The 15,611-nt window shown below is 34.2% G+C and overlaps 1 protein-coding gene across 2 annotated transcripts in view; it reads left to right on the forward strand.

Annotated features, from left to right (window-relative positions):
* Positions 1-1,663, forward strand: part of ADCY2 (adenylate cyclase 2) — a 596,450-nt gene extending 594,787 nt beyond the window's left edge. For both annotated transcript variants that reach the window (XM_051969830.1, XM_051969831.1), the window contains one exon: positions 809-1,663. In XM_051969830.1, coding sequence (XP_051825790.1) covers positions 809-961 — 153 coding nt within the window. In that variant the 3' untranslated portion in view covers positions 962-1,663. The remainder of the gene's footprint in view (positions 1-808) is intronic.
* The last annotated feature ends 13,948 nt before the right edge of the window (positions 1,664-15,611 follow it).

The raw sequence follows: 15,611 nt of genomic DNA on the forward strand, positions 1-15,611 counted from the left end.
TCATCAGGATGTAAATTTAGTAAATATATGATACAGTTGTTTGTTTGTTTTTTTAATTATGCTCCTTTGATGTTTGCGATGGTTTGTACATGATTTCCAGGTTAATCTTTGCAATCTATTCAGCTATTGCCTCTTTACACTGATTATAAACTTATTTTACTGACTATAAGAAGAGAGGAGGTCAAGGAGATCAGAAAAAGATACAATTTTAACACACCAGAAAAAATTAATTCTTTCCTGACATTCTTTCTTTTGGTGATGTGCCTGTTTAAAATTAGCTAGGTGATCGTGGACTTCAATACATAGCTCATCAATAGACTTATAGTGGAAGTCTTTTGACCTTCATTGGTTTCTCATTCTGCTCCTGGACCCTTTGTTGTGATATTTATTTAGTTCTTGAAATACTACATATATAGCATGGTAAATTCCCTTTCTTATTCTTGAATTTTGTTCTGCAGAAAAACAAAGGCTTCTTATCTTTAAATACCAAACTGGGTATTTCTGATTGCAAATGAATAATAAACATGTTAGTGACTGTATACATGGCAGTCATTTGCAAATATTTTTGAGAAAATAATTGTGTATACATATATATGTATATACACTACATGTATATACTACATATACATTTATAAATAATATATGAGTATATGCCTACATGTATTTATATATCTGTATATTTGCATATACATATATTAATATGTATAAGTGTGCACAAGCCTAAAGAAGGAAAAAAACAGACTTTGAGACCTGATTCAGTTTTTTCTAATCTACCTATGTTAATATGTTTTTAAAACTTCTATTTCAGGTCACAGAGGAAACAAACATTGTCTTACAGACACTAGGATACATGTGTACTTGCAGAGGAATAATCAATGTGAAAGGAAAAGGTGAACTGAAGACATATTTCGTACATACAGAAATGGCAAGATCCCTTTCCCAAGCAAATGTGGCATCCTAAAGAATATGCCTAAATTTGGAAAAAAATATATATATATTCGCTTTTAGGGAAAGTGCCCTAAACTTTCTGAAGGCATTTCTGTTCCCTTAATTTGAATGCGTGTGCTATTTTCCACTATATGGACTTTGTGCAGAGAAGTCTGCATGTCTCATTGGCTCACGCATCTCTTTTTTGACATGCTGGGACACTTGCAGTGAACACTAAGAAATTAGACAACTGTACTGCCATTTGCACTGTGTTTACTTCCAAATGGAGAAAAGACTGAAACAAAATGAGGAGAAACAAGAAGAAAAGAATGAAAGGACTTATAATATTAGAAGGAAAACAAACAAAACAATTCTTAAGGCAATAAAACTAGGGAGTGTATAATATTTTCTGGTGCATGTTATTTTCTGGAAAATACAGTAGCTCCCCAACCACATCCACTAGTCTGATATTAAAATACATAGTATTTGTAAATAGGTTAATTCTGTCCCTCCATATTAGGTCAAATGTCTTCACCTGTGTGTCTCATGACCAGTGGCAGCCTGCAGGCACTCTGTGATGTGGTATTGCCAACGATGGCTTTTTAGCACCATCTCCACTGGTCCATTGCCATTGATTTTCAGAGCTCTCACTACACAGGATCGGTTTTGTACAAAACACATCATGTTTTGAAGCCATTGTCTTTTGTAAGGTTAATTCATTAAAAATTTATATGGATTTTGTCTTGTGACTTGTGTCTTTGTCCACCCACCTCTTTTCTCTCTCTTGCCTGATATAATTTAGGGGATACAAATCTCACCAGCTATTCTCCTTCTGACACACCAGCAACACATTTCAGAAAGAATTCCCTGAGCATCAGGAAGATACTAGAGTCAATTCTTTTGGCTTTTCCATCACTTTCAGGTATGAATGACTTAGAAGGATGAAGGTCAGTAGAGGAAAAGCATAAGAGAGGCACCAGGATGTTCTGACCTATCATGTCTAGTCTGGTTGTCAAAGACCTTGGGAAGATCCAGATTAAATTTGACTTAAACTACTTGTTGTCATGATGCTAGGTGGGGACAATAATACACACACACACACACACACACACACACACACACATGCATATATATCAATACATATACAAACATTGTATATGTTTGTTTTTATATATGTTATATATTTACATATATTCCTAATACTTCTCCATCAATATAGATAAATATATACACATATGAGAAGCATCATGATGTATAGTCTTGGTGTCACACTGCCTCTACTAGATGTATATATGTCTATAGGGTACATGCAAATATATGTATGTTTTAAACTGGGTCTTTTATTTCAGTTGTGTAGGGAAATATAGTAGGGAAGTACTTTCTATCAGTCTTGCATGTCAGTAACTCTTCTACAAATTATAGTGAAAGAGAGAAAGACAGAGAAAGACAGAGACAGAGAGCGAGAGAAACAGACAAAGGGGGGGGGCAGAACAGACCAATAGACAGACAGAGATGGAGGGAGAGAGATAGAGACAGAGACACACACAAAGAGAAATAGAGAAAGAAGGAGGAAGAGAGAAAGAGAAGGGGAGGGAGAAAGAAACAGAGGAAGAGAAAAAGATAGAGAGACAAAGAGGAGGAAGAGAAAGAGATGGAGGGAGAGGGAGAGACAGAGACAGACAGAGAGACACACAAAGAGAAACAGAGAAGGAGGAAGAGAGAAAGAGAAGGGGGAGAGAGAAACAGAGGAAGAGAAAGAAAGAAGATAGACAAATAGAGGAGGAAGAGAAAGAGAATGTAAATATACACATAAATGTGTGTATATACACATATATATATATATATATTGTCAAATGTTCTTAATGAAAAATAGAATAAAAAAAATTCACCACTTTTTATTCAGACAAGGTTTGTTTATCACTTCTTTGGCTTAATAAATGAAATAAATTGTGTCTAAAAATATTTCTTGCTATCTTATAACATTATTATTTACTCATTATACATTTCTGCCAAACTTCAGAAAACCCCATGAAATATATCCCTTACAACCCCAGTCCTTCTGTTCTTTGCTAAATACCTAAGAATGGCAATAAAAGTCTTGTTTACAGATTTCCCCGGTAGTATTTCCTAGTTTTAAAACTGGACCATCTGTTGGAATGATGAATTGCCATTCTGCCGGCTGGCTTCTCTGAGAACCTGGCCTAACACCCACCAAAACAGTCTGGCAGGAGACACTGTAATATGAGGTAATGGAAAATAGGTCATTTGAGGACCAACTACTATAGGAACTTTGATCTCATAAAATTTAAGCTTGACTCTTTACAACATTAGCAAGCTGATAAAAAAAAAATGTGTATTTCTCAATATGCTTTAAAATTAGACTTTCGTTTTCAAAATCAATATCATTCATTAGCTTTAGAAAACCATATGTCATTATTGGCTAAATTATATTAGAGAAAAACAATAAATTTCCCAGAGTTCTATATCTGGGACTTGAATGGATGAAAAAGTTTTTACTAAGTACTTGCTATGTTCCAAGCACTGGGTTTAAAACAAAACAAAAGAAAACAAAAACAAAAAAAAAAGGTAAGACAGTCCCTGCTCTAAAGAAATTCATCTTTTCATTGGAAGAAATAATAGATAAAAGGAAGTTGTGCTGGGGAATAGATAGAAAAGCCTGGAAGTCCTAATGATTCAGCAGCATGGCAAATGGAGAGGACCTGATGTCAGATGATTGTGCCAGATATCTGCAGGGCATAGAAGGTAAGTAAATAGGAAGTTGGTGGCCCTCTATCTCACCTGAAGGTAATTGGTGATTTCCATTTCACTCAAGCTGTATAAGCAGTATGGATTCTAGATGGCCTGAATCAGAGGAAAGGGCAAGAAGGAAAGGATGTACCTGTGGGGCTTTGGATATTTAGTCTGGTTATGCTTTAGAGAAAAAATAATCACCAAATCATTATTAGTGTTTACCCACTCAGTGAAGATCGTTAAAACCACCATTGGCTTTCTTGGACCATGGGAATCAAAAGATTATAAATGTAGAGCTAAGAGGGACTTGAAAGCTTATCTGCTCCTTAATTTATATATTTCTAGCTAGCTAGCTAGTGATATATGTATATTTACATATATACATAATTTTGTATAATTTTATGAAATTGTATTGAATTTTAATTTTATGAATGAGGAAATTGGGACCCAGGGAGTTTAAAAGCATGTGTAAAGTACAACATGTTGTAAGTGGCAATTCCAGGATTCAAAGTCATGTTCCCTGATTCCAAATTCATGGCTCATAAATATATCACACAGTTTCTCGAGGACATATTCATTTTCTAAGTGTATAGAAAAGTGCTTATGATCACATTATTTTAGATGTTGGGAATTATTTTATTTGTGATTGTCTCAATCCCTTGTTTGATTAAAATTCTACTTGCCGCCCACACCCAGCCAAAATGGCAAAAGTTACTTTGTCTTGTTCTCTTCTGTTTGCTTTTTTAATGATAAAATCTTTTTTTATATTCAGATTGTGTAACCATTTTGAATTTACTATATGCATTCTTGAGAATACAACCTTGGAGCTTTTTTTATGTATGGCCAACATTCCCATTAACTTCCACCTCCTGATTGGTACACCCTGTGTCTTCTGTTCTTTCATAACATTTTGTAGACAGGGATTTGGGGGTTTTTTTCCCCCCTTTGGCCAAGTTATTTATTTATTTATTTTTAAAATTTTATTTTATTTAATAATAACTTTCTATTGACAGAACCCATGCCAGGATAATTTTTTTACAACCCTTTCAATCGTTTCTGTTCTGATTTTTCCCCTCCCTTCCTCCACCCCCTTCCCTAGATGGCAAGCAGTCCTATATATGTTACATAGGTTGCAGTATATCCTAGATACAATATATGTTTGCAGAACCGAACAGTTCTCTTGTTGCACAGGGAGAATTGGATTCAGAAGGTAAAAATAACCCGGGAAGAAAAACAAAGATGCAGATAGTTCACATTTGTTTCCCAGTGTTCTTTGTTGGGTGTAGCTGCTTCTGTCCATCATTTGTCAATTGAAACTCAGTTAGGTCTCTTTGTCAAAGGAGTCCACTTCCATCAGAATACATCCTCATACAATATCGTTGTTGAAGTGTATAATGATCTCCTGGTTCTGCTCATTTCACTTAGCATCAGTTCATGTAAGTCTCTCCAATCTTCTCTGTATTCGTCCTGCTGGTCATTTCTTACAGAACAATAATATTCCATAACATTCATATACCACAATTTACCCAGCCATTCTCCAATTGATGGGCATCCATTCAATTTCCAATTTCTAGCCACTACAAACAGGGCTGCCACAAACATTTTGGCACATACAGGTCCCTTTCCCTTCTTTAGTATTTCTTTGGGATATAAGCCCAATAGAAACACTGCTGGATCAAAGGGTATGCACGATTTGATAACTTTTTGGGCATAATTACAGATTGCTCTCCAGAATGATTGGATTCATTCACAACTCCACCAACAATGCATCAGTGTCTAGACAGGGATTTTGAATAAGCATCATTGACTAGTGATAATTTGGAAGACCAAAACAAAATTAATATGTCTGAAGATTTTTAGCTTCTCTCTACAAGAACTTTAATGTTACTTTGTATATTTATTAGTTTTTAGATTGTATCTATGCAAGGTCAGAATGCATTGTATCTTCTCATGAGCCAAAACAACAAAAAAAGATATGATAAACATATCCTTTGAAGTCCTCTGTAATTGAAGGCTTATCATGTAAAAATTAATAAGGACTGGAGGGGCAGAGGCAAGATGGTGGAGAAGGCACACATGACTTTGTGAGCTTCTCTCATATCTTCACTACTAATTATTAAATTCAGCATCAAAAATATGAGTTAACTGGCAAAATTAATGAAGATTGGAACTGCAATAACTTACCAGCTGAAGATAATTTGGAAGATTGCCAGAAAAGGTTTGTTCTGAGCAGCGGGAGCAGACCAGCACAAGCTGGGATAGAACCAGAGGCTAGCATTCCGAACTAGGGGTGGTGGTAGTCTTTGTGGTTGGAAAATTTATAGAGAGGACTCTACCATAGGTTGACTGCTCTGCTTTGGTTGCAAAGCAGTAAACCAGCAGAGAAATTAAAGCCAAAGGTAGAGGATACTCTAAAAAATTCCAGAACCTAACAGGATCTGGCCATACTCACCCAAAACCAGAAGTAAGTGATTCAGCACAGAGACCACAGAACAGCTGTGCAGCCTCATTCTGCAGCACGGGGTTTTCGCTTGGGGCAGTCACAAACCTGCACATCAGGGGGACACAGCCTGGGGCAATAGAATTTCTGCAGTGTAACTGTGCTCCCCTGGGCAGAAATACTTCCAGCGCTATGCGGGGCAGGGCAACTGCTAATCCCACAGTGGGCTTTTGGCTGGAGTAGTGACACTTTCGCTGCTCAGCCTCTAGCCCCAGAGCAGTTGCTAATCTGCACAGCAGGGCTCTTAGCAGGGAAGTTGTGTAGCTCACCTGTGCTATGCAAGCCTGAGTCACTTCTGGTGTGAAGCTTTTCCCAGAGCATTCCCACACTTTGGCTGCTTTTTGCAGCCCATTGGCAGGATAGTTACTGTCTATATACCTATCCCTGCTCTGCAGAGGAAGCTGGTAACCTCCTTGACCTGAAGGCAGACCCTAAACGCTTTTAAAAAAATGAGTTAAAAAATCAAAAGATAATTGATAGCTTTTATACAGAAAGAGAGCAGGTTTTCAACCCCAAGGAGACTAATAGCAAACAGTCTCCAGACAAAAGTGCAAAGGGGGATGTAACCTGGTTCCCATCACACAAGGCTCTCTTAAAAGAAACTATAAAAAAATCTTAAAAGAGAGCTAGAAGAAAAATGGGGAAAGGAAAGAGAAGCTATGCAAAAGAGTAACAACTTCCTGAAATGTGAATTGGAAAAGGTAAAGAACTCCCAAAAAAATAGCATTTGTGAATTGGAAAAAGAAAATAACTCAGTTAATATATATATGGAAATGGAAAAAAATTCCATAGAGCAAAACAACTCATTTAAAAACTCAACTGGACATATACAAAAAGAAGTAAAAAAAAAAAAAAAAAAAAAAAAAAAAGCTAATGAAGAAAATAATGCATTAAAAATCTGAACTGAACAAATAGAAATGAATGATTCATTGAGACATCAAGAATCAGTCAAGCAAAACCAAAAAAATTGAAAACTAGAAAAAATGTAAAATACCTAACAGGGAAAACAATAGCCCTGGAAAATAGATCTACGAGAGATTATCTGAGGATTATTGGACTTCCCAAAAATTATGATGAAAAAAAGAGCCTGGATACTATTTTACAGGAAATCATCAAAGAGAACTGCTCAGATGTAATAGAATCAGAAGGTAAAATAGGCATTGAAAGAATTCATTGAACACATTCTGAAAAAAGACCCTAAAACAAAACCTCCAAGGCATATTGTGGCTAAATTTCAGAACTGTCAGACTAAGGGAAAAAATATTACAAGCAGCTGGAAAAAAAAACAATTCAAATACTGAGGTGCCACAAAAAGGATCACTCAAGATCTAGCTGCCTCCACATTAAAAGATCAAAAAGCCTGGAATATGATATTCCAAAAGGCAAAAGAACTTGGAATTCAGCCAAGAATAAACTACCTCGATAAGCTGAGCATTTTCTTCCATGGAAGAACATGGAGATTTAATGAAATAGATGGAAAAAAAACAGAAATAAACAAAAAAAAAAAATTATCTCCAACCATATGACTCAAGAGAAACAGAAAAAAAAGGTAAAAAGAACTCTTGAAAACTGTATTTCTGTTGTGAATATACATAAAGAGTAAATGTATAATTTGATTTTACTGATATAACATAAAAAAGGAAGAAGAAATGGAAAGGGGATAGTATCAAAAAAAAGGGGGGGGAGAGATAAAAAAGAAGAAAACTACATCCCACGAAGAGATAAAGGAAAACTATCATATCTGAGGAAATTTAGAGAGGAACATTGTGTGAATCTTACTCTCATCAGAGTTGGCTCAAAGAGAAAATAATTGATATATTTGGTTTACAGAGAAACTTCTCTCACCTCATTAAAAAGTGAGAGAGGAAAAGGGAAAAGGAAAAGAGTAATAAGGGAAGAGTACAAGAAAGAGGAAGGTATTCAAAGGGTGTGGAAGGGATCCTAAGGAGGTAGAGCTGTGTGACACAAGTGTTGCCCATAAATTTAATACTGGGAAAGGGAGTAAAGAGGAAAGGGCAAGAAAAAAAAGGATAATCTGGGTTTAATAAAATGGCAGGAAATAGAGAATTAGTAATTTTAACCATAAATGTAAATGGAATGAACTCTCCCATTAAGAGGAGGTGAATAGCAGACTGTATCAAAAGTCAGAACCCTACAATATGTCGTTTACAGGAAACATATTTAAAGCAGGGAGATACATACAGAGTAAAGGTAAAAGGCTGGAGCAGAATCTATTATGCTTCAGGTGAAGTCAAAAAAGCAGGGTTAGCCATTCTTATCTCAGATCAAGCAAAAGTAAAAATTGATCTAATCAAAAGAGTAAAGGAAGGAAACTATAGCTTGCTAAAGGGTAGCATAGACAATAAAACAATATGACTACTAAACATATATCCACCAAGTGGTATAGCATCTAACTTCCTAAAGGAGAAGTTAAGAGAGTTGCAAAAAGAAATACATAGCAAAACTATAATAGTGGGAGATCTCAACCTTGCACTCTCAGAATTAGATAAATCAAACCACAAAACAAATAAGAAAGAAATTAAAGAGGTAAATAGAATATTAGAAAAATTAGATATGATAGCTCTTTGGAGAAAACTGAATTGTGACAGAAAGGGATATACTTTCTTCTCAGCAGTTCATGGAACCTATATAAAAATTGACCATGTATTAGGACATAAAGACCTCAAAATTAAATGTAGGAAGGCAGAAATAGTAAATGCTTTCTTTTCAGATCACGATGCAATAAAAACTACATTCAACAAAAAGTTAGGGGTAAATAGACCAAAAAGTAATTGGAAACTAATAATCTCATCTTAAAGAATGATTGGGTGAAACAGCAAATTATACACAATTAATAATTTCACTCAAAATAATGACAACAATGAGACAACATACCAAAATTTGTGGGATGCAGCCAAAGCAGTAATAAGAGGAAATTTTATATCTTTAGAGGCTTACTTGAATAAAATAGAGAAAGAGAAGATCAATGAATGGGGCTTGCAACTTAAAAAGCTAGAAAAAAGACCAAATTAAAAACCCCCAATTAGATACTAAACTTGAGATTTTAAAATTAAAAGGAGAAATTAATAATATTGAAAGTAAAAGAAACAAAAACCTATTGAATTAATAAATAAAACTAAGAGTTGGTTTTATGAAAAAAAATAATAAAATAGATAACCCTTTGGTCAATCTGATTAGAAAAAGGAAAGAGGAAAATCAAATTGTTAGTTTTAAAAATGAAAAGGGAGAACTTTCCACCAATGAAGAGGAAATTAGAGCAATGATAAGGAGTTACTTTGCCCAACTTTATGCCAATAAATTTGATAACCTAAGTGAAATGGATGACTATCTCCAAAAACATAGGCTTCCCAGATTAACAGAGGAGGAAGTAAATTGCTTAAATAGTCCCATTTCAGAAAAAGAAATAGAACAAGCTATTAATCAACTTCCATAAGAAAAAATCCCCAGGACCAGATGGATTGACATGTGAATTCTACCAAACATTTAAAGAACAATTAGCCTTAGTGCTATATAAACTATTTTTAAAAATAGGGAATGAAGGAATCCTACTGAATTCCTTTTATGACATAGACATGGTACTGCTACCTAAACCAGGCAGGTTGAAAACAGAGAAAGAAAATTATAGACCAATCTCCCTAATGAATATTGATGCTAAAATCTTAAATAAGATATTAGCAAAAAGACTACAGAAAATCATCCCCAGTATAATACACCATGATCAAGTAGGATTTATACCAGGAATGCAGGGCTGGTTCAATATTAGGAAAACTAATAGTATAACTGACCATATTTATAATCAAATTAACAAAAACCATATGATCATCTCAATAGATGCAGAAAAAGCATTTGATAAAATCCAACATCCATTCCTATTAAAAGCACTTGAGAGTATAGGAATAAATGCACTTTTCCTTAAAATAACCAGTAGCCTCTATTTAAAACCATCAGTAACCATCATATGTAATGGGGACAAACTGCAACCATTCCCAATAAGATCAGGAGTGAAACAAGGTTGCCATTATCACCATTACTATTCAATATTGTATTAGAAATTCTAGCTTTGGCAATAAGAGTTAAGAAAGAGATTAAAGGAATTAGAATAGATAATAAGGAAACCAAATTATCACTCTTTGCTAATGATATGATTATATACTTAGAGAACCCCAGAGATTCTACTAAAAAGTTAGTAGAAATAATCTACAAGTTTAGCAAGGTTGCAGGAAACAAAATAAACCCATATAAGTCATCAGCATTCTTATATATCACTAACAAAATCCAATAGTTAAAGTTACAAAGAGAAATTCCATTTAAAGTAACTACCGATAGTATAAAATATTTAGGAATCTATCTGCCAAGAGAAAATCAGGAACTATATAAGAAAAACTACTAATCACTTTCCACACAATCAGAAACCAATTGGAAAAATATTAAATGCTCTTGGATAGGGCAAGCAAATACAATAAATATGACAATATTACCTAAATTAATCTATTTATTTAACATTATATCAATCAGACTCCCCAAAAAACTATTTTAATGACCTAGAAAAAAATAACAACAAAATTAATATGGAAAAACAAAAGGTCAAGTATTTCAAAGGAACTAATGGAAAAAAAAATCAAATGAAGGTGGCCTAGCTGTACCAGAACTAAAATTATATTATAAAGCAGTGGTTACCAAAACTATTTGGTATTTGCTAAGAAATAGACTAGTTGATCAATGGAATAGGTTAGGTTAAAAGGTCAAAACAGCCAATAACTTTAATAATCTAGTGTTTGACAAAGCCAAAGACCCCAGCATTTGGGATAAGGACTCACTGTTTGACAAAAACTGATGGGAAAATTGGGAATTAGTATGGCAGAAACTAAGCATTGACCCACACTTAACACCATACACCAAGATAAGGTCAAAATGGGTTCATGACATAGGCATAAAGAATGATATTATAAATAAATTAGAAGAACATAGGATAGTTTACCTCTCAGACCTGTAGAAGAGGAAGGAATTTATGACCAAAGAAGAACTAGAGATCATTATTGATCACAAAATAGAAAATTTTGATTATATCAAATTGAAAAGTTTTTCAAAACTAATGCAGACAAAATTAGAAGGGAAGCAATAAACTGGGAAAACATTTTTACAGTCAAAGGTTTTGATAAAGGCTTAATTTCCAAAATATATAGAGAATTGACTCTAATTTATAAGAAATCAAGCCATTCTTCAATTGATAAATGGTCAAAGGATATGAACAGATAATTCTTAGACAAGAAATTGAAACTATTTCTAGCCATATGAAAAGATGCTCCAAGTTATTAATCAGAAAAATGCAAATTAAGACAACTCTGAGATACCACTATACACCTGTCAGATTGACTAGAATGACAGGGAAAGATAATGATGAATGTTGGAGGGGATGTGGGAAAACTGGGACACTGATACATTATTGGTGGAGTTGTGAATACATCCAGCCATTCTGGAGAGCAATATGGAACTATGCTCAAAAAGTTATCAAACTGTGTATACCCTTTGATCCAGCAGTGTTACTACTGGGCTTATATCCCAAAGAGATCATAAAGAAGGGAAAGGGACCTGTATGTGAACGAATGTTTGTGGCAGTCCTCTTTGTAGTGTCCAGAAACTGGAAACTGTGTGGATGCCCATCAATTGGAGAATGGCTGAATAAATTGTAGTATATGAATATTATGGAATATTATTGTTCTGGTAAGAAATGACCAGCAGGATGATTTCAGAAAGGTCTGGAGAGATTTATATGAACTGATGCTGAGTGAAATGAGCAGAAGCAGGAGATCATTATATACTTCAACAACAATACTATATAATGATCAATTCTGATGGATGTGGCCCTCTTCAACAATGAGATGAACCAAATCAGTTCCAATAGAGCAGTAATGAATTGAACCAGCTACACCCAGTGAAAGAACTCTGGGAGATGACTATGAACCACTACATAGAATTCCCAATCCCTCTATTTTTGTCTGCCTGAATTTTTGATTTTCTTCACAAGTTAATTGTACACTATTTCAAAGTCTGATTCTTTTTGTACAGCAAAAAAAAAAAAACTATATGGTCATGTGTACATATATTGTATTTAACTTATGCTTTAACATGTTTAACACGTATTGGTCAACCTGCCTTTTGGGGGAGCAAATAGGGGGAAGGAAGGGAAAATTTGAAACAAAGGGTTTTGCAATTGTCAATGCTGAAAAATTACTCATGCATATATCTTGTAAATAAAAAGCTGTAATAAAAAAATAATAATAAGGACTGGTCATTCCCACCAGCAGTGGAAAAGGCAATCCTTCCATGCCTTCACATCTTGTGTAAATCATATCATCCTTATTCAAATGGATCTGCAATCTCATCATTTCAGGAGTTCCCTCCCATTATGTCAAGCACAACTCATCTATTCCTACTCATTTTATGCCAGTCTTGTCCAACATCTCCCTTAAGATCACAGGGAAGGTCTATTCAAAGTCCTGGGGACCTATTTTTTTCCTGTTAATTGCAAGGGCATTAATGGAGAATTCTGCCTATCCAACTATCATTGCAACACAATCAGCATATATTTCCTAGGATACAATTCATCTTTTATTCATGCTCTCTCCAGTTTCTAATTATATCTTATTGCCTGCTTATAGCTAGTGCTTCTCCACTGCCCTCTTTATGATGCATATTTTTAATGTGATATATTTATTTATATTGACATCAAACAATACCAGCAAAATGTTAGTATGAAAAAGTTTTTTATGGGAAGTTTAGGATCAGTAAGGAACTTTGAAATTTCCTGAAAACAAGCCTGCCTCTTCTCCTATGAAAATCTGGGCCTTATTTTGTTCTTCTGCATTGTCTTTCCCTAACATATATATTGACAAGCTCTATAAATGTCCATCAAATTCATGTTGAAACTGGTACAACAAATATACATTACTTGGTCTTTCCTGCATGCAGTGAAAAATTTTTTTTGTATGGTTACTGATTTCATCTAGAAGGCTTTGCAGTGTACTGAACTCCATCATCTGAAAGATTTCACTATCCATAAGGAATTTCTTCTTGATCTGAATTTAACATTAGAACACCTACATCATAATAGTTTTTGACAAGCAGACCTGCTTTATGACTTTGCCTATTTATTATCAGATGTTTATTGAAAATTTATTTCTATTACACATTCCAAGGATCCTGAATAATGTTGATATATGGATGATTGATACTTTGCTGTGTGAGAGACTTTAGGATATTTTGTCATACTCGGTTGGGGGGAGAGGGGTAGAGGGAGTAATCAATAAATTAAGCATAATCCAATAGCAGTTGTTTTCATTTCCGTAATTAGTAAATGTGTAGTGCATTGTCAATTATAATATGTGAAAGCTTACTTGGTCCCTATGAATATGCTTCTTGAAAATATCCAGATGCACAGGGAAATTAGCTAAAAAAATTTGTATACTAACAAAGTAGGCATATAGGTTGGTACTTATATTCTCTTGGTCATTTTTTCCATTATTAATAAGGTATGTGATTTTTTTTCCACCATGTCTTTGGAATCTTCTCTTCCTTCAGATATACTATATATTAGTTCCTTAGTGCTTAACAGTTGTCACCTCCAGTTTAGATTATGTATATGTATATGTTTATTCTTGATCCAGTTCAGCTGCTTCTCTTTAGTTCTTTTTATATTTGGCTATATTTTCCTAAAAGTCCTCCATGGAGGATGGGGGTTCTCTCAGTGAGGGCCTTTCTCTAGGTTTCTTAAAATAGTAGAAAGACCTGGAACTTAACACCTCAAAACAAATGGATGTGTGGGTGTGAGTTGATATGTGGATGTGAGTTGATGTACCTGGTACTTCTAATTTTATTTACATTATATAGGTACTAGAAAAACATGTACTAGAGAAATTCATTCCCACAATATAACTAGTTGATGTTTCCTTTTCTAGGTATACATTTCTTTGGTCTCTTTCAAAAATCTTGTGTTCCCTCTAGCATAGATCTCTATATATACTTAATATAGATCAGCTGTACTTTACACTTTTGGGAGGGGATTGCTTTGTTTTGTCTTATTTTGAAGTGTAATTGCTTACTCTTCTATCACATTAGAGACAGAGAATCCAAAACTTATGACTCCACTGATATTGAAGCTAAGATTATTGTTTGAAATTCTTCACAGATCTTTTTGTTTTTGCCTTGAAGTTTTTATTTTAAATGATCTTAAAATGTTCTGGCAACTCCACCAATTCTTCATGGAGAAACTTTGAGCCATATTTCCATTGAACAGTGACTTCTTTTCATAAAACAATTTCATTTGTAGTAACAATATTATAGTGTCAGGGGCAGCTAGTTGGCCCAGTAGATAAAGCACTGACCCTGGAGTGAGGAGGACCTGAGTTCAAATCTAATCTTAGACATTTAATACTCCCTAATTGTGTGATCCTTGGCAACTCAACACCAATTGCCTTTGCCTCCCCACCTCAAAACAAAACATAATTATAGTGTCAAAATCCAGTTCCTCGGGTAATGTCTCTTCCATCACTAGAAAAAATTAATTACAGTAATAACAGTTAATATGGATGGCTTTAAAACAGCATGATTCTTCACAATATAGACCCCTTTTCTACTACTCTTCCACAGCCACTATGGTAGCAAAATAAGATTGAGGGCCATTTGCTATCATGTAGAACTTCCTAAAAACTTGTTTTTCTCTTCTACTGCTTCTTGTCATTTTATAATCTAATATCTTTCTTTTTAAGATTTTACCAATTATATTTCATATTATATTGCTGGTTGCTACACCTCTCCTTTTTCCTAAACACGCAAATGTCTACTGGTTGAAGTTGTTTTTAGACTCTTTTGGCCTCCTCATTGTGGCAACTGATGCAAGTCTGCTACATCACCTTTGGAAATAGAGTCTGTATTGATGCAGTTCTTTTACCCACATTTCTTGTTTTTTCCCAGTATCAATTGCTTATGTAAATTTCAGGTTGAAGATGTTTTATTTCATACCATTTGTTCTAATTTTTATTCTTTTGTCCAATTGTCTTTTTGATATCGATTTTTTCACATTAGTTGTACACAGGTAATTCAGCAGTAACTCCTGTATCACCAACTGTCATTCCCTGTTTAAAGTACAATCAATTTTATTTTTGTGTGTGATGTGATTCAATATTCACTATTTTTTTGAACCTATTCCTCTTTTTTTCTTGAAGAAAGAATGATCTTTGATAAGAGACTTAAGTATAGGCAACATATTTCTAAAACATGTTTCCAAATATTTTTTTCAATAGCCTCTTTTTTCATACCTTTTCACTTTTCACTTTGAATGTTATCAAATTCACATAAAATTTCCTACCTTCTTATATTCTATTACATATGTTGATATAAAAATTGCAATTATCAC

This window comes from Antechinus flavipes, chromosome 1, assembly GCF_016432865.1.
Source record: "Antechinus flavipes isolate AdamAnt ecotype Samford, QLD, Australia chromosome 1, AdamAnt_v2, whole genome shotgun sequence".
Classification (NCBI taxonomy): Eukaryota; Metazoa; Chordata; class Mammalia; order Dasyuromorphia; family Dasyuridae; genus Antechinus; species Antechinus flavipes.